The 18,421-nt window shown below is 46.7% G+C and overlaps 1 protein-coding gene and 1 non-coding gene across 3 annotated transcripts; both read left to right on the top strand.

Moving 5' to 3' along the window:
* Positions 1 to 874: 874 nt before the first annotated feature.
* On the top strand, positions 875 to 7,605 carry LOC1270774 (RNA/RNP complex-1-interacting phosphatase). 2 transcript variants are annotated; one of them, XM_309494.4, is made up of 5 exons: positions 875 to 972; positions 1,078 to 1,150; positions 6,000 to 6,193; positions 6,334 to 6,380; positions 6,471 to 7,605. In XM_309494.4, exons 1-5 carry the CDS (start codon positions 881 to 883, stop codon positions 7,460 to 7,462), a joined length of 1,398 nt encoding a protein of 465 aa, XP_309494.4. In that variant the 5' UTR covers positions 875 to 880; the 3' UTR covers positions 7,463 to 7,605. The 2 variants fall into 2 exon arrangements, with proteins under 2 accessions (XP_309494.4, XP_061513403.1); XM_061657419.1 differs by having other exon boundaries at positions 6,334 to 7,605.
* A 2,349-nt stretch (positions 7,606 to 9,954) lies between these two features.
* On the top strand, positions 9,955 to 10,026 carry Trnad-guc (transfer RNA aspartic acid (anticodon GUC)). Its single transcript has one exon. It is a non-coding gene; the product is annotated as a tRNA-Asp (tRNA).
* Positions 10,027 to 18,421: the final 8,395 nt, after the last annotated feature.

Below are 18,421 nucleotides of genomic sequence, written 5' to 3'. Positions count from 1 at the left end.
TTGAGCTTCATCGCTTGGAGGAGAGCTTTCTCATTTCCTCTGTACTGTTGTATGGTTTCGCATTGAAGTTATGCATCGCTAGAAGTAGAACGGCGATGAAATTGTTTAAATACTAAACTCCAACGGAAACCACCAGCACTGAAGCAAGTGAGATTTGAGTAATGGTCGTTGGTGTTGAAACCCACGTATCTGACCACACGACCATTCATATAGATTTTTGCTCGGCAATTTATAAAAGGCTATTATATAGGTCATGATAAGATGAAATTTGTCAAAACACATTGCAAGAAAAGGACAGCAATATAATGATGAGTTGCAATACGCCATCTATTGAGCAAATCGATAAAGCTGTGGAGCTTTCATTTTTTTCTATGGATATTCAATTTTCCAGTCGTTTAAGCTTAATCTGTGGCGCTTGGGTAGACACGCCCGTCCCCCTGGCGCAGTCCTTTGATGGTAGCAAAAGGCCCTGAGAGTTTTCCTTCCACCTTCACCTGACAAGTGACGTTGGTGATAGTCATTCTAACTAGCCTTATCAGTTTGTCCGGAATTCCAAAAGAGCTCACAGCGTCGTACAGTTTTATCCTGGCTATGCTATCATATGCGGCATTGAAGTCAATGAAGAGATCAGAACATTCAAGTTCCAAGCATTTCCAAGGTGCTTCAAATACATGAGATGACGTGTAAACTCGGTCTATATAATTTCAACTGCATGTGGTTAGCATAATCAAATATTTCATCGTTTTTCAAAAGTCAAATTAGCTGACAGTCGCTTCAATACCACCGAAATCATAGCATACTCGAGTTTTGTCCATTGGGACGAACGCTTTTTGGGAATGATATATACACCTTGCTGATTTTTATAGCACATGAGCATGGCATGAAACTGTCAAATCGAACGCTGCTGGTGTTGTTTTCTGCACGTTGTTTACATCTAGCAAAGATGAGGGGGAAGTCTGGCGTACCCGATCGGTAATGTTTTTTGTTAATTTTGTGATATTTCTACCGCCAAATGCTTGCTTCTCTATTGGTAATTCGTTACTAATAACGCACTGTTTTGTTTGCTTTCGTTTGCAGGTGGTATAACTACAGCTGCCATGGCAAAGTGTTGATCGACCGGTTCATCGCACTGAAGGTGCCGCTCTCGCAGGTAAGTGCTGTATCCACAGTATTTAGTAATTAGTCCTGCCTGCTGAATGCGAATTGCAACTGCTTTCAAGCCATACAAATATATCCTGAAACCGTGCCGTGTAATGTACTTGTAAGCCTTTGGCAGATACATAGTTTTTGTGTGACACCGCAAAGCGACTTCCATATGTCAACAAACGAAGCGTCCCGAGAAGCAGGTAGAATAATAACACCTACGACGGTAAGAAAGGCACACGCCAAATCAAGCCAAATGCTGTTGCTCGTGCTTGCCCCAAAGAAGGAGGCCAGCTGTTTGCTGCCCGCACGAAGAAAGAAGTCAAAGAACGGGCACAACAATGCCGTTTTTCCATAGTGCACGCGCCACGCGATGATGCATCGACCGGCAGACTGATGCGATCGCGCAAGAGATAGTCGTTTCCGATTGCTGCGTGTGTGTGTGTGTGTGTTTGTGTGCCGGCGGCAGTAGTGGCGACAACGGGCCCTTTGCTCTACCTTTTCGCGTACCATCGAGCAGCATCCTTCTCGGGACAGGACGGACACCATCCCTCCCCAACCGGCATATGCATATGTGTTATGTGTGTATGTATGTGTGTGTGTGCTTATGTTGGATGTTCTTTAAATCTGTCCCATTTTGGGTTGATGGCTCTTCCATCGCGCGGCATGGACGTGCCGCCGCGGCCGCCGCCTGGTGTGCTTCTAAGTGGGGATTTATTTATGTGTCTACGGACCATGCGTGACACATCACGCATCTCTCCTCTACCACGCGGTCTAGAAAAGGTAATGTGGCAAACCGACCACGGCGACGGCGACGAACGAAAACCCATGTTGCACACGATTCCGCATGTGTTAATTCCGTTTGTGCCGGCGGGTGGTGATTCATCATTTCGCCCCGCATTGGCGGTCGTAAAGTTGGCTGCGCCCGTGTGTTGGATTGCCGAGCCGCGGGACACTGTTGCTGATGTTGGCTTGGGCCGCGCTGGCTTTTGCTGCCCGAGCCTTCTGTTTATGCTTGCGGCGAGACATTGTTGGGTGAATTAACGAGGGATCAAATTTTCGCCTCCCTTCTGGCGGGAAGTAAACAAACCTCTGTGGTCGGGATTAATTGCAGAGTTTGTGTGCTACTGTTTTGCCGGCTTTTTTTGTTTTTAGTGTGGCAACTATCTGAGCTGAGCGTTATGAAAGGCCGCTACTGCTCTATCGAAATGAATTTGTCGCTATTTGTAATATTTCAAATTTACCTTTTTTCAGACAAACTGCTGATGGGCTTTTGTGTCTTTGAAATGATCGCAAGCTGATCTTCAATATGATTTCGGAATATCTTAACCACTAGACAATATGGGAAACCAAGAGAACAATCATACGATCCATGATCGAACCTCAACCTTACAAGAGCCCAGTTTTGCCAGTGCGATTCTTGCTCAACTCACAATTTTCATTCAAACAACCGGATACTGCTGGTGTGGTGTTATTTTTTTTTTTAAACAAAAAATCCATCAATCAATCAAAAACCCTTTCGATTGCAATTCTACCCCCATCGTATTACCTCTAATTATAGTTTAATTTAAGAAGAAGCAAAAAAAAAAAAGGTAAACAACACCGCCTCCCGTGTCTTCCGTGCGGCAAGCGCAAGGGGAAACATTCAATAAGCCAAAACGAGCATGAGAAAAGATAACCTCCCCCCGTTTCGGTTGGAAATTGTAGTTATTTTCCGCGTGCAAATTGCACCTCGAACACTTTAACTCGTCGACCATGCCGGCTTGCCGGCGTGACGATGGGCACTTTCCACTGCAAGCCTTTCGCCTTTGCCTTTAAACAAACAGCAATTTCATCAACCACCTCCCGAACCCGGTCAGCTACCGTGTGTTTGTGTGTGTGTGTGTGTGTACGGTGTCCTCGAGTGATGTGTGCAAAAGGGCAAGCCCCCCCCCCCCCCCCCCTTCAATCTGCTGCACCTTTCTCTACCGACCTCCCAGTGTGTGTGTGTGTGCGCGCGCGCAAGCCGAACCTTTCCCGGCGTCCAGTTGGGGTCTGTTCTGTTTCTCTTTTTTTCTCTCTTTTCTCTCTCCTCTCGGCTGCACTTTGTGCGTGTTGGATTATTACAAAGTTTAACACATCCTTCATCGCCAGGATGCGGATCAAGCAGAAGAATGTCTTAATTGTGCAATTTATCTTTTCCGCCCCGATCGCCCCCCCCCCCCCCCCCCCCCCCCGTCCGCCTGGTCGCGATCTTGATGCGAGATGAATTTCGGGGTGATGTGTTTTCTGACCGGGAGGGTGCAAAAAGCGCAGACGGAAGGAGGAGAGAGTCCCTCGGTGGTAGTAGTAGTAGTAGTAATAACAATAATAAAAAACCAACTTGCCTCGTTTCCCTGCTCCCCATAGCAAACGAGGGGGAGGGTAAAGTGAGCATGATTGTGATGATATCGGGGCGACGATCGACGATGGTGATGATCATCGATGCGGATCGATTCCGTCGGTTCGGTCGCTGTCGTTTCTTGTAGGCAATCAGCCCCGGACAACCCCGTGGTTGGCCCTGCCGGTGGTCACATCAGACACAGACACACACAGACAGTAGGGGAGGAACCGATGTAAACGGATCGATAACGGACCGCCATCTCCTTGCCACACCGTTTCGCCCTTCACCTGGGAGCAAGCAAGCAGGACGCAATGCTACGGCGCGATCGTTTTTCTCTTCCCCTTTTTGCGCGTGTTGGGCGCAACTGGATGCGATTACATTTTGATAGCGCGCGCAAGCAGTCCCCCCTCCCGCCCTCGTGTCCCGTGTTGGAGGGTGCTGGAAATCCCATTTCCTCATATTTGGCACACCGACTACTCGGGGTGGCAGTAAAGCTATCATTATGTAAAATGTAATATAGCAAACATTCTTCGCCTTGGACACACACAGACACACTGTGGGGTCGTAGTCGCCGCCTGCTTGATTCGATTTGGCTGCTTCTTTCTGTCGCAACAGGCAATCTATGGACATACTCTCATTCTCTCTCATTCTCTCTCTTTCTCTCTCTCTCTCTCTTTCTCTCTCTCTCTCTCTCTCTCTCGATCGGAATTCTGCGTGTTATGTTTCTTTCCTATCTGTGTTTTCGCCTTCGCCTCCTGCCACCGTCTCAAGTGCGGTTTGGGTTGCATTTTTGCGCATTCCACCCGGTGGTTGATTCGTTCTTGGTTGTGGCCCTGGAATACCAACCGGTGACGGTGACAAAGGGCGGACGAAATGTGTCCTCTCGATCTCATCCACCTCTCAGCACCACCATCATTTTCCGCGATTCTTTGCTCGGGTTTGACCGATCATCTGCTGGCATGCTCAATTCAGGCTGGCAAACATCTTGATGCTGTTGCAGACCACACTACACACTATCGCTATCTTTCCGAAACAGACGACATCATCATCATCATCGTTTACCGACTACTGGTCGTAGGGGGGCGGGGGGAGAGACCTGTGTCTCCTCCACACGATTGAAGCCACGATGTATTAATTAAAAAAGGAGGCAAAAAAGCGCTTGAAAACAGAAACAGAGAGAATGAGGTGATGTGAGCTGGCGCGCGCGCGCGCTCAAGCACACTCACTCCGGGCCAGCTCGCCCGCACACCCGGAATTGCAAACACACACACACACACACACACAGAAGGGCTGGCGGGTCAGCCGGGCAAACAGAGGCAGTGGTGCAACGGCAGCAAAATGCGCGATCACAAGATCTTGATGCACAAGGAACCGGGAAGGCTTTAATGTATTATTATTGATAATTAATATTTTTTTCTTCTGCTGTTCGCTACCATCGCACACTTGCCTCGGACACACTATCAGGCTGGCACTCGGTTTGCCACTTCTGGTGACTGGGGGCATAATTGAAAGTAGACCACCGGCGTCGTTCGATCGGTCCCAAACTCTCTTCGGTCCCGTCGATTCGTCACCCGTCCGGCGGTCCGGCGCGCAAAACGCTTCACATGGTCGCTTGGCATGTCGTCTGCTGCAGCAGCAACTATCTCTCCACACACACACACACACACACATACACACACATTGGTGGGGATCCTTTTGTTCCGGAAATTAAATCCCGAGCGCGGTCTCGGGTGGTGCAAAGTTACACATTTTTCCGCAGGAAGGTACGAAGCAGACGCGGGAGGAGAAGGACCGATCGTATGTCGCTTTGGCGAACTAAAAAACACCAACGACGATTAGAGCTGATGAGTTTGCACAGGGTAGGGAGGGGGACCAATCATGTGCGCGCCGGAACAGAAGTGGGTAAATGAAGTTTACACTGGTGATTAGTTTGATTAGATCGATCGAAACCTGGGGTCGCGTCTTGATGAATCCCGGCTACGGTACACCAACCCAACCCCCCCCCCCCCCCCCCTGTATGTGGAGATGGTGTGTGGGTACGGGACATTAAATTAGGGTTATAATATTGCAATGTGTTTACTTAAGGCAGGCAATTAAAGCCCCGAGAGGTAATGATGATCTGCGATCAAGAGCTCTCGGCGCGCAGATCGTATCCTGCGGATCGCGGGGAGATCCGCAACAAGGGCGTTCAGTTGCCTTTTTTTCCCATTACGGTTTAAACGCCCGTTTTGCGATGGACAACATAATGAGCGCGGAGTGTGGAGAGCACGGAGAAAGATTACATTGTAATGTTCTTTTTTTTTTGTTTTGTTTTGAGCGATCTTTGCTGGTACAATGGTTTTGCAGTAGTAGTAGTAGCAATAGTGGCTCAACATTGTAGGTTCGAAGTCGCACGTAAGCTTCTTCTTTAGCTCTTCCACGGGGGGAAAGAGTGTCCTTCACACCGTTTCCTTCACCTCGCTAAACATGTTTTGCATTTCGTTTCGTTTCGCAGAGAATTCACTCCGTTCAGTACGATCGCCGCTTCACGCCCGAGCATGTCATCGAGAAGCTACCGATAGGGATGCTGATCGATCTAACCAACACGATGCGCTATTACGACCCGAAGCAGTTCACCGCGAGCGGTATCGAACATGTGAAACTTAATGTTCCCGGCCAGGTGGTGCCACCGGTGCGGATAGTGGATCGGTAAGGAAAATAAAAGGATACCACATGATCATCCAGATCCTCCGTCGATAAGCATTAAAACAAGCGCCCTCTCTCTCTCTCTCTCTCTCTCTCTCTCTCTCTCTCTCTCTATCATTCCCTATTTTAACACGTTTCATTAGATTCATCGAAATAGTAAAATCATATCTGAACGATCCCGAAAGTGAAGGTAAGTTTGATACACTATTTAAATTCATTACTAACCCTGTCTCATTGCGCACCTGGGCACGACCGCCCCTCTTCTCTACTAATGCTGTAGGCAAACTCATCGGTGTGCACTGTACGCACGGGCTCAACCGGACGGGCTACCTAATCTGCGCCTACATGATACTGCAGCTCGGCTATGACCCGAACGAAGCGATCCGCCTGTTCAATGCCAAGCGGGGCCATCGCATGGAGCGCGATAAGTATCTGGAGAGCTTGCGGCAAATGGCACCGGCCGGGCAGGATAATGGCCGGCTGGGTGTGCAACCGGAAGGAGGGTACACTATCCGGTCGGGAATGCATCCTGAAGCGTACGATAGCCGCCCGGAAATGCGCTCGGGAGGATATAACAGCCGCCCGGGAATGCAGTCGGATGCAGGGTACAATGACCGCCCGGGACGGTCCGATGAACGCTCCTGGAGACAGCCGGAAGGAGCATCCAATGGGCGCTCGTGGAGGCAACCGGAAGGAGGAAATAATGACCGCTCGTTGAGGCAACCAGAAGGAGTGTACAATGATCGCTCCTGGAGGCAACCGGGAGGAGGAAATAATGATCGCTCCTGGAGGCAACCGGGAGGAGGATCCAATGATCGTTTCGGGAGGCAACCGGGAGGAGGATCCAATGATCGCTTCGCGAGGCAACCGGAAGGAGCGTCCAATGATCGCTCCTGGAGGCAACCGGGAGGAACGTCCAATGATCGCTCCTGGAGGCAACCGGGAGGAGCGTCCAATGATCGCTCCTGGAGGGAACCGGGAGGAGCGTCCAATGATCGCTCCTGGAGGGAACCGGGAGGAGCGTCCAATGGCCGCCAGGAAATGCGCTCAGAAGAAGATTATAATAGCCGCCCGGTGCAGCAACCGGAAGTGCGCGGTGGTCGCACTGCACGATTACCGCCGGCAAACGATGGGATACAGCGGTCCAATCAGGAACGATGGGACCCATCGGTCAGACGGATCGTGCGTCCGCAAAAACACACCTACCGCGTTCCGGCACACCGGCGCACCGATGGACATGAGCTGCAGTCGAAGCACACAAAGTTTGAATGAACTAAGTTCTGTTTTTTTTTTGTTTTTGGTTGATGAAATCTATTCTTCACGCACTTTTGGCACACTTTTTATGCCTCTCTGTCCGTGAGATTGTGTTTTCTCATACGTAATGAATAAAATGGAGGCATAACAACAACCCAGTACGCAATGCCAGTGATTTGATTTCTTGAGAAGGGTAAGATAGTGGAAAGAAATGGAATAGGGGAAAGTTTAAAGCAGAAGGAAGATCGCCTTTCTTTGTGGTTTAAAGTTCCAGTCCACCCACGCAGGGCCGTTGTCCGTGCAGTCGCATAATTACGCACCAGCGCATCGGGGAATGCCGGGACAGCTGCCCTAAACCCGAGATTGCATTAACGCTGTCCCACGAATCGTTTGATCGTTCGCGGCTAATGCGCCGTGGCCGTGTGCAAATTACACGATGCGTGCGCTTGTGCCGGTGAAGTTCCCCTTTACTTTTCCCCTGCTGGAACAGGGGCCCAAGAATTAGAACTAGCGTAAAGATTTAAAATACCTGCCCCGAGTGTCCATAAATCGGGAAAAGAAGTGATCGCGAACAAACCTTCCCTTCGACTGCAAGGATCGGTTCGAGTGGGTCAATTTGGGACGAGGAAGGGCACCGCATAACAATGCGAAGCAGGGACAGCGAGTGTGCGATTTGCAGCGATAAGCAAGCAAAACATAAAAAGCGAAATAATAAAAAAAGAAGATGAAAAACGCTTGCGGTGCAGCATAAGCGACAAAACCAACCACCCCGTTACCGGGGTCGGTAGGAGCAAAGAAGCATCCATCCATCGAAGCAACCATCGGGCCCGGCTAGCAAGAGACACAAACACACGTAGTGCTGGGCAAAGACAAAACACGACACACACACGGAGCACAGCAACCATAGGGCGATAGGAACGAGTACATTACAATAAAGGGCCACCCCGGTATGTATGTGTATATATATAAAAAATAGTTTGCATTATTCATGAAACATACACGACCTCACCCCCCCCCCCTCTCATGGTGGGCGCACACAACAAAGGGAAGCATAACTGGTGAGATGAAAAGTGTGTGCGTGTGTGTGATGGTGCAGTTTGGGGCGGCCCAAGTTTGGAACACACAAACTCTCCGGCGAAAACGAAGCGTTAGGTCGAAACGCGGAGAAGACGCATCATCGCGCGGACCTCTTCGCCTCCGAATGGAAGGTAGGTGGAAGGGGGGGGGGGGGGGGGAGAGAGCAGGGGGTGGTTTGGGGCTAAAAAGTGAAAAAGTAAAATATACATATATTTCCGTGCACACATAAACGCAACCTTCCCTTTTGGCTCAGGCAGGCTCGGGGTCTGTCCCTGTCTGCACAAATGGTTTGGATATGAGAGAGATAGCGAAAGAAGGAAAAGACAAAAGTCAATGTAAGAAAAAAAAACATAACGTACGTTGACAAAAGTTGATGAAATTGACGAAAGCAATGAGAAAATGTATGAGAAATGCTGCAGTGAAGAAGAAGGGGGTAAACAAAGGGGCACAAACATCACATCACTCAATCAGATAACGAGATAAATGGTTAATGAGTGTGATCGAGACGGAGGGATGATGATATATACATATCATCAGCATACGTGGGGAGAGGGCCAACAAAGAAAAGGGGGTTGTGGGGTGAGGTGGTGAGGTAGTTTTGGCCGGAGAAACGGAAAGTTGGAAAAGTAGAAAGCCAACACCAGGCGAAAACAAGAGCCCTTTTACGCTTAGTCCGCGTGTGTGTGTGTGTGTGTGTGGATGTGGGGGCGTCTGTCAGGCGTGTGCTGGAAATTGAAGTGCCATTTGCCAGGGGACGCCCTTGGCAATTTGACATTTTACAATTTTTTTTGGGGAACATTTCGCTCGATTTGGTTCGCGCCCGTAGTAGGCGATGAGGAGGCGCAGGAAAGATGCACACACATCATGCTAAGAAATGTCAATCGGTCCAAAACGGTTGGGATAGCAGCATGCTGCTGCTGCTGTTGTTGTTGACATGTCAATCGTTTTCGTAAATTGGTTAGTCGCGACACAGTTGGCGCAACGAAAGGGACTTTGTTTATAGTATTGCTCATGTGAAGCAGCTTAATTTTCCTACCCAAACAATGCAAAAACAGCAAAAAAAAAAAAACGCTTTGGGAGGGCACCTGTGTCTCGAAGGAAAGCAGCTAAATCCTATGGCAAAAGCGCGAAAAGTGAACGGTGCTACACCACACCCAGCCCTTTCTTTTTAATAATACTTTCGCGAATACTTTTCTCCTTTTATTGCACACCAAAATCGGGATGCAATCTATGCGAAACAGTCCACAATAGACGTGTGCATTCGCGAGTCTTTTATTGGATGTGAAGCGGTTGTAAAGTTTATTTTTACCCACCTGAAAATGTGTTTTCCCGTTGAAAAGCACGCAAAACCCTTCACTAATTCACGCTTTCTAATTTTGGATTGCAAATAGATTCGGTGGAGCAGAAGCGTTGTAGCGGCTCTGTGAAGCAAGTCCTCGATAGTATAGTGGTCAGTATCCCCGCCTGTCACGCGGGAGACCGGGGTTCGATTCCCCGTCGGGGAGGAAAACTGTTTTTTTCTTGTTAACCTTGCTACGCTTCTATACAAATTATCTCTTTTTCTAGTTTTATTGCTCCTTGTTTTTGTTTCACTCTAGGGTAAACGTACCTATAGTGGTGCTAGTACCAATAGTGGTGGTATTGCACTAAAATGCGTCTCATACAATAAATTAACAGTAGTTAAGTTATTTATGATAGTGTGAAATGTTCTCTAGCCTTTTACAAAGGATTTAAAAATGAAATGGGGCCATTCCGTTTCTTAGTGACCGAAAAATCCATTATTTTGTGAAAGGTATCAACATTTTTCCAAAATCCTTAGGATTTCATAACGATACTCATATTCTTGTTACCGTTCTAAATGACCACATAACAACGCAATTATTAGTTTTTTAGCATAATTGTTATCAAATGATATTGTTTTATTCAAATTCATTGGCTTTTGACCATATTTACGTATTTTTAAATGTTTTTTATGATAGTGCCATTATAGGTACACCAAACAGGCATGTTCCTATAGTGGTCCTAGTTCTAAAATCAATAAAAACAGCTAATTTTAGATTTTTTTCGACGACATTTTTGACATGTCGTACTGTTTTCATTAAAATAAACAACAAAAATTAGTTTTCTGTAAGTAATTTGTGAAACAAAGGCCAAAATTCGCTTATCTGGCTGAGTGAAAAATCGACTTCAAATCGAGCAAACTCTTCTGAGTATGCGTTGACGACAGGTGTTATTCAGTACTTCAGTCAATATTTTCATCAACCAAATTCATACATTTTTTACGATCAAATTACGAAAGATATCATTATTATGGCAGTAATCCATGCTATTCATACGAAAACAGCCTCAAAACTAAGTTATATTGATATTATACACTGTTTTGAGGCATCTTTGTTTACCACCACTATAGGAACACAATACGACGACTATAGGAACCATACCACCATTATAGGTACAACGAAGCAATCACAAAAATATGTATTTTTTTCGTAGATTCGATGTGTTTTATGGTAAAAATGGTTTTGATTGCGAAGATAAAACATATTCCAACTGTTATGTGTTGAAATATTCAGAAATTGTCGTTTCTGACACTTTAAATCCATTAAAATACATTTGTACCACCACAAATTGCACCACTATTGGTACATTTACCCTACACTAGGAATTCCTTCAATATTACCGCTCTAATCTTTCATCCATTGTAGTTCGGTTCTATTATCAGTTCCGTTTCGCATGTCATTCATTCATCTTGCTGCCAAACTCATTCATAACTCGCTCATTGATCATTTGCGTTGTTTATTTATATGGCATGGCCATACATAAGTGATTTTAATATGTTCTTATCATGTATGTTCTTATCGTTTTAGAGTATTCAGTCAGTCGCTAGTATATTTCATGCAATGTATAACCTTTGTTTTTTACTATTTTAGCTTACACTTGTTCTACATAAATATATGATTTTAAACACTCTTAAATGGAGTGTGAACACAATCCTTACGAAAAGACTAAATTAGCATTGAAATAATTTCTTCAGTGTAGAGCTCATTGTAGTTGTATGTTAGTCTAAATCTAAAGGAAACCTCCAAAACAAAAAGAGAGAGAGAGAGAGAGAGAGAAAGAGAGAGAAAACTCCCTCCCAAAGTAAGTACACACACACACACACACACGGCCGTAAGTGTTTGCCTACGAGCACTCGTACGCAATAGCGAACATTGATTTTCCCACAGTTGGCCCCCGTTGGGACCCGTTGGGTTTGGTGGCCCTCTCGTTCGAATGGAGGTTTGGGCCGCCGCGAGCACGATGCGGTAAGCAGATGCGCTTTTTTCGGGTGCTTTGAGTGTGTTGGTCGTTTTGGTGGACCCGCCGCGGAAAGGACCGCCGGTTTTTTTCTGTACTCTTCTTCGATTTAACCCAGACCAAACAGAGCAAACAAATGTGTGGTTGGGCGACCGCCACCACCGCATGGCCATTGTGGTGCATACCACACCCATACCATGGGGAGGGGGAAAGGGAAGTCGGTGGGTGAAAGGTTGAGTTTATCGAACCAATAGAACTTCCCCTCAGGAGAGCAGAGGGGGGGGGGGGATAGGGATGGGATGGTTGGGGGAGGCATACATTCGCTACGATCAGCATGCAACGGCTGTGTGATGAAATGAAAACGACGGAAAAGGGTGATCCTCCCGCCCCTTCATCTAGTAAGCGGCGGTGTGGATAAAAGTGACGGCAAGCGGCACTCCAGCGGTTGGAGGTAGAACGGGGAGGCCGGGTGGTATTTAACAAAAAGGGACAAAACAATAATAGACACGCACAATGATCGTCGCGTTGCATAGACGATCGTTCAAAACAACAAAACCGCTGCCCCAGCTCTCCTGACCTCCGTTGCCCGGGTATGTCGATCCCGATGACACTTTGAAGCGGACATTCCCGCGCGCGGGTGCGCTCGCGCGCGCTCGTTTATGCGCAGAGTGTTCCCGTGCTGTCCTGCCACCCCCAGCCAACCTGCCCAGCTAGCCAACCCATTTGAGCCGCTGTTTGACGATTTGATTTTGTAAAGCAAATATTTGCCCGAAGAAGCACCGCTACATTAGACGGCCCACAAAGCGCATAAGAATGTGTGTCTATCTCTCTGTCACTCTCTTCGCTCACTGCGCGCCATACCGCCCTTGTGACCTAAGGCGGTCAACCGACCGAGCTTCCTTTTCTGTTTTGTTAACTGCAGCAATATTTTCCCTGTTCCCTCAGTACAGGTTTGGTTGCAAGAAAATGACGCAAAGCTAGTCGAGTGAATCACTGCACTCAAAAAAGGGGGCAACTTACTTGTGTAAAGGATGTCATGGAATTTATTCCACGTGCAGAGTTGCTAGGAACCTAAGAAGATGCACTTTTTGCAGCGATAAACTAACCTAGCGCCTACTAAGGAGCATCAGACCTCGTCAAGAATCACGCTTAGCGCGGAAGGCTGACCCAAGGCACTAAACAGCTCAAACTGCAGTCACCGAAAGGGAGAAGTCCCCCTTCTGTTAGTATTTTTTACGAGCAAAAGCTATGTTTGGTATTTAACGAACGCAGGCAAAAAACAAAGCCTATTTAATTGGTCGATTAGCACGGCACGCTGTCGCTACACGGTAAATACCATTCGTGTAATATATTATTGCGCGCATAACCTCTCCCGCGCATCAGGTTGACAATTAGTATTGCGTTTGCTGGCGACGTGGATGTGTGAAAAAAAACCCGGGTGCCTGTTTCTGGAATTGCTGCCGCTGCTGTAACGAGCGGCTGTGTGTGTGCAGAGCTGATTATAGCGTAAGTATGAAGCGCAATCGAGAAGTTCCTGGTTCCCGGGAATTGGTTGGCGCGTCCGTTAGAACAGTGTGGGAGGATCGTGACTTAGCTAGTTTGTGTCTAGCCGGGAGACATTAATTCAACAACAGGAAGTGTTAGGATAGCGCTAGAAAGTGTATAATACGCTGACATAATGAGCTGTGTTTACCTGCAGACCTATTAACATGTTCTGGTGTTCGAAAACGACTTCTATTGATACTAATCTGTTTAAGTGCTCTTAGTGAGCGTAGGTTTTCTATCATGTCCACTTTTTAAAGATCGTTCGTCGTCTTAAGAGTACCCCAATTGCTTAATTATCCGTGTTGGTTTAGCTGTAGAACATTAGGTCGTTCATATATCTCAAGTTACCCAGACGAGTGAGGGTAGTACAACTACTGAACCATGTCTTATCTAAATTCAGAATAATAACAATGTCTACAGGTATCTTCATTTTGTGCAAAAATCTCGCGGCTTTGAAGACAAACTCGGAAGATTCGGATCAAGATCGGAAGCAAGTTCCCCAATATGGCATTCTTTCCGTTTTTAAGCCTTTACAAAGTCCAGATCTCATACCCAATGAGAATAAGTGGGATATCTGCGATGGTTAGCATCCGATAGTTGATAATCTATGCAATTTTGAAGAAGAACTTGATCCACGGATATCTATCACTAATCGCGAACATTCTTCAGAGCCTGTAGAACATGATGATCGCTGTAGAATTTAAAGTCATTAACACGGAAAATGCGGATTTATGTTGGCAACTTAAGTTTGATTGGCACCCAGTGATACCTGAAAGGTAGCGCTAGATCGCAAGTAGCTTGGGGATCATTGATCTACATGACAGCATTTGTTTCTGATACACTTCATCAAATCATTAGTATCTTCATAAGACTTCCCTGGATTGATCGTACACTAGCAGGCACAATGTCAGTCAATCAATTAAGAGCTTGATCACGTCCTACTGGAGCTGTTTTTTTTATCTTATTGGAGTCTTGTGAAACGTACAAAGTATTCATATCTGATTACTGAATGGACCTGTCACAGCGTATTGATTTAAAATGATTATGTCTCGCTCCGATTCCCGGAAAAATGTCATAAAGAAACACGTATCATTAGGATCATTTTATTCACCTGGGACAGCTGCGAGCATTGATCGTTATTAATGATATAACGAGTGTTAATTAAGGATGAAATTAGATACGATAAATATCCTTTTGGGGATGTAATCTTTCCACAGGAATAACACTTCCAGCACCTGTGCCGTTTGTCCAAGTGAATGTTTAAGTCTTGAATCCTGCCAGGTTCGCATTTGTGTTGAATTATCCAAAAATACAAGCCTTCTTCCGCCTAAAAAACACACGCACAGACTTCCACACCAACACATCCCGATAAGAAGCGGCGGTGCATGTGGCGTTTTTATTGCCGTAAGGTAATTATCACCTTCTAAATGGCGTCTTCCTCTAACGCTGCCATGCACGGAAACCCACGCCGAGTCATAAGAGCGATCGGAGCCAAACCAAATAAAGCCGATAAAACCTGGCGTGCAATAAACTTCTATCCAAAACAGCACCATGGATTGAAATTGCAACAAAACAGGGTAAAAAATAAAACCACCCGACATAGCAGAGCAAAAAATCAATAACACAAAAAAACCCCAACAACAACCAAAATAAATAGTCATTCGGTCAGTCCATGAATGAAACTCTACCCTTTCCTTCCTCCCGAACTCCCTGGTGACTCTTTGCGACCCCTTGTCAAGCTCACCAGGCCTGGTGGTCTATATTTGGAGAGCCTGGACGAACCATAAAAATCTTATCAAAGATTGCCAATCATACTGATCACACACATAAACGTGCTGCGGAGTGCTGGAATGTTGCGGTTGTTGGGCGCTCTCTTTCTCTCCATCTCTCTATCTCTCTCTCTCTCTTGCGCCCAACTGCATAAGTTGTGGCGGCACCCCTTCCATATCGCTCCCTCACACGCCCGGGGCCATGTATTTGTATTTCGTTCGGTGGAATTTGTTTGCTTCCGCTTTCTGCTGGTTGGTGGGCAAACATATTCCGGTGCCCGATGTGTCACCCACCTGCGGGGATTGTAACTAATCCTGGCACCACACGGGGCGGTCGGGATAGTGCCATGCACATGAAGCGAAACATGCCCGCAGGTTACATCCTGCTTGCCCGCCCCAGGTGCTTTATTTGTTTATCTTTCTGCGCTCTCACTTTCTCGCTATTTCTTTGATTTACAATCGGGTCGTTGGGCTTTTCTGACAGGTCCAACCATCACTGGCCACTGCTCTGATATGTGCTATCTGCAAGTCCCCATCCCCCTCCCCCTTCAGTAGGTGGACGGGATCAATAAATGATTGATTAGTAATATTGGAGGACGGATCGGATGATCGGTGGCCCGGTGAGACGCATGAAGACAACTCCAGGAAACAGTGCAACACAATACACAATACTATTGTTTCGCGCATCTTTGCCGCAGGGCTTGGCCACGCCGTGATAAGGATGGCCACCGAGGTGTGGAGGTGAGGTGAAAAGGATTCCATCGAGCAGCTGCGCGCGATACGGGATTATCGGTGGCGGCCCGATTATCAACATACCGAGCTGACATTCCTGGGCGCTGACAGGTCTGGAATTCCATCTTGATCTGTTGGCGCATGGAATTATACCACCAAGGGGTTTCTTTTTTATGGGTGGAGGGATGGGTCGCGATTTGAACCGGATTTTAACCCGTGATTTATGGCACTAACGAGAGAGATTAAGCGAAACGTTTTATAGGCCGGAAATTTGTCTCGGTTTTACATCGAAGCTTCGTGCTAAATAGGAGCTTAAAACTGCCCTTCAAAATAAGCCCAAAAGTCTTGTTGAGGTACACGCGCGATCGCGCTTGACGATTTAATATTCCTTCTTTGCTGAGCTTCATGTGCGCAGCCTTCCCGTGTATTAACATCCATTTGCATACACCTTAGGCAAATAATTTCATGGCTCAAAAACGGGGATGCCAAAACCGCTCCGATCGTCGTCTCTCGATTAAGGAAAAACATTTGTTTTGACGCTAAACCAACCGCCTCTTTAGCAGTGGTTCTAACAGCAGAGCACGCAAAAAAAGAACCTGCACCGGCTTCCGATCCTTCACGGGGACCATGAAATTGAAATTTAATGGGCCACGCCTCGCGCCTTTTTGCGATTATCTGTGGTGCAGGCCCGGGTTTTTTCGTTGTTGTTGCTGTTGCTGCGTTCTCCTCCTGTGTTGCCAAATCCCCTGGGGTGTTAAATTTTGGGGAGCATAAATACTGAATAAAATCGTTCCCTTCTCGTTCACCTCTTTTTACCCCGTTCTTGGTAGAGGTGCAAAAGAGAGAGAGGGAGAGAGAGAGAGAGAGAGAGAGAGAGAGAGAGAGAGAGAGAGAGAGAGAGAGAGAGAGAGAGAGAGCTTTGCATGCAAATCAGAGACGCTTGCCCTACCCGGCAGGCCTAACAAGGTGTACCGCCATAGGACACGAGCTTAATTCAATTATGCGATCATGTGATCGAGAGCCCGGGGAGAGTGGTTGGAAGGCGCCTTTCGGTACGAAGATGCTGTGGTCCTGTCTGCGGTTTGCGATTTTTGCCCGCGGTACTTGTAAAATGTGAACTTTATTATGAACAAAAGCATGCGCTCTAATGAAGGTACACGGCGTAACAAGCCTAAAACCTCTTGGCACCTGCTTAAGGGAAGAAACGGGCCCAGTGTCATCGGGTTTTTTGGTCATTTTTTATGTGTATGTGTATTTTCTGGCCATCGTTTTGGGGTTCCTTGTTGCGCTCAATTGAAATTGGCTCCGGGAACGTCTTCGGTGGCAGACTGGCAGTACCATGTTACAGAGATGCCTCAAGCTGTTTGTCGTTGTGTTTTTTGTGGGTTGCTTTGGAATTTGAGGGTTTTTTTTGTGTTTTTCTTTGCATTGGAGCTCGGCAGTTTGGAAGGAGGGATGGATAGTAGGACTAGGAAAGAAATTATAATCTTCTAATGAGGTTCAAGGCTACCGCTGAAGGAGGAGTTGGTTGTCGTTGTTTTGAGGTTCCTGCGAGGAGGAGTCTTTTGGAAAACCTTCGCTTTGTACAGGAGCTTAGATACGACTACAGATACGACTTTGGAGACTGATCATCACATCTTTAACTTGATCTTGATCATACAATGTCACTCTACTTCAGCTGAACTCATTCGTTGTTTGTGTATACAGACAAGACAAAACATGATTTGGTGATTCAAGTCCGTGGAATGTCCATGTTTATCCAAGTCCCAATACTGCCTATAATTGCTTCTATGGTATTAAGGTCTGTTGTATTGAAATGCCGTGAATACCTGAAATCGATTGTACAATTTTATACAAAAGTCCGTCTGTTTCCTTCTCTTTATGACGCAATGACCAGTAATAGACAATACAATCAAAGTTCATGTAGCGAAGAGACCTTGCCTCGTTGGTGCCGTTACGTCTATCCGATAGACTATCGGGACGTCCCGACATTGTCACCATTTGGATGAAGTCGTATGATTTCGTCATGTCTGTGGCATCATGCTTGTGGCAAATCTTCGATTAGGGCTTAGTGGAATACAATCATTTGAACATTTGGGCAAAAATTCATTGCAAAATGGCACACGATCACGTACCGATTCATATCAAAATGAGAGGAAAAAACCAAAAAAAGTGTCAATCAAGCCCATCACACACATCGTTCATCTCCATCTCAGCTAGCGCGTCTAGTTCCTAGCTACGTGATAGAGGTCCGGACCACACCGTCTGCAGGCACCACTTAATCTAAACTCGTTACTGCAGCTTTGCGACGCTTCTAATCGTAATGACTATGCATAAACTTCCGATAAGAAACACGGTACCCGTGCGGAAGCTGCAAACGAACGCGCCTATCATCGCATGAATGAGCAGAAGGAAGCGTTTTGTAGGGGTTTTTTTGTCGTTGCTTCAATCCAACAATCCAACCGTGTGTGCGTTTCTTTTTGGCAAACCGTTACTGCATGCAAAATGCGGCAAGTTGCGTCGCACAAGCAACACAAAAAACCCGCAAAGGCGGGAG

The sequence above is a fragment of the Anopheles gambiae genome, chromosome 3 (assembly GCF_943734735.2).
Source record: "Anopheles gambiae chromosome 3, idAnoGambNW_F1_1, whole genome shotgun sequence".
NCBI classification, from domain to species: domain Eukaryota; kingdom Metazoa; phylum Arthropoda; class Insecta; order Diptera; family Culicidae; genus Anopheles; species Anopheles gambiae.
Note: the sequence above shows the minus strand (reverse complement) of the source record. Positions and strands in the feature narration are given on the sequence as shown.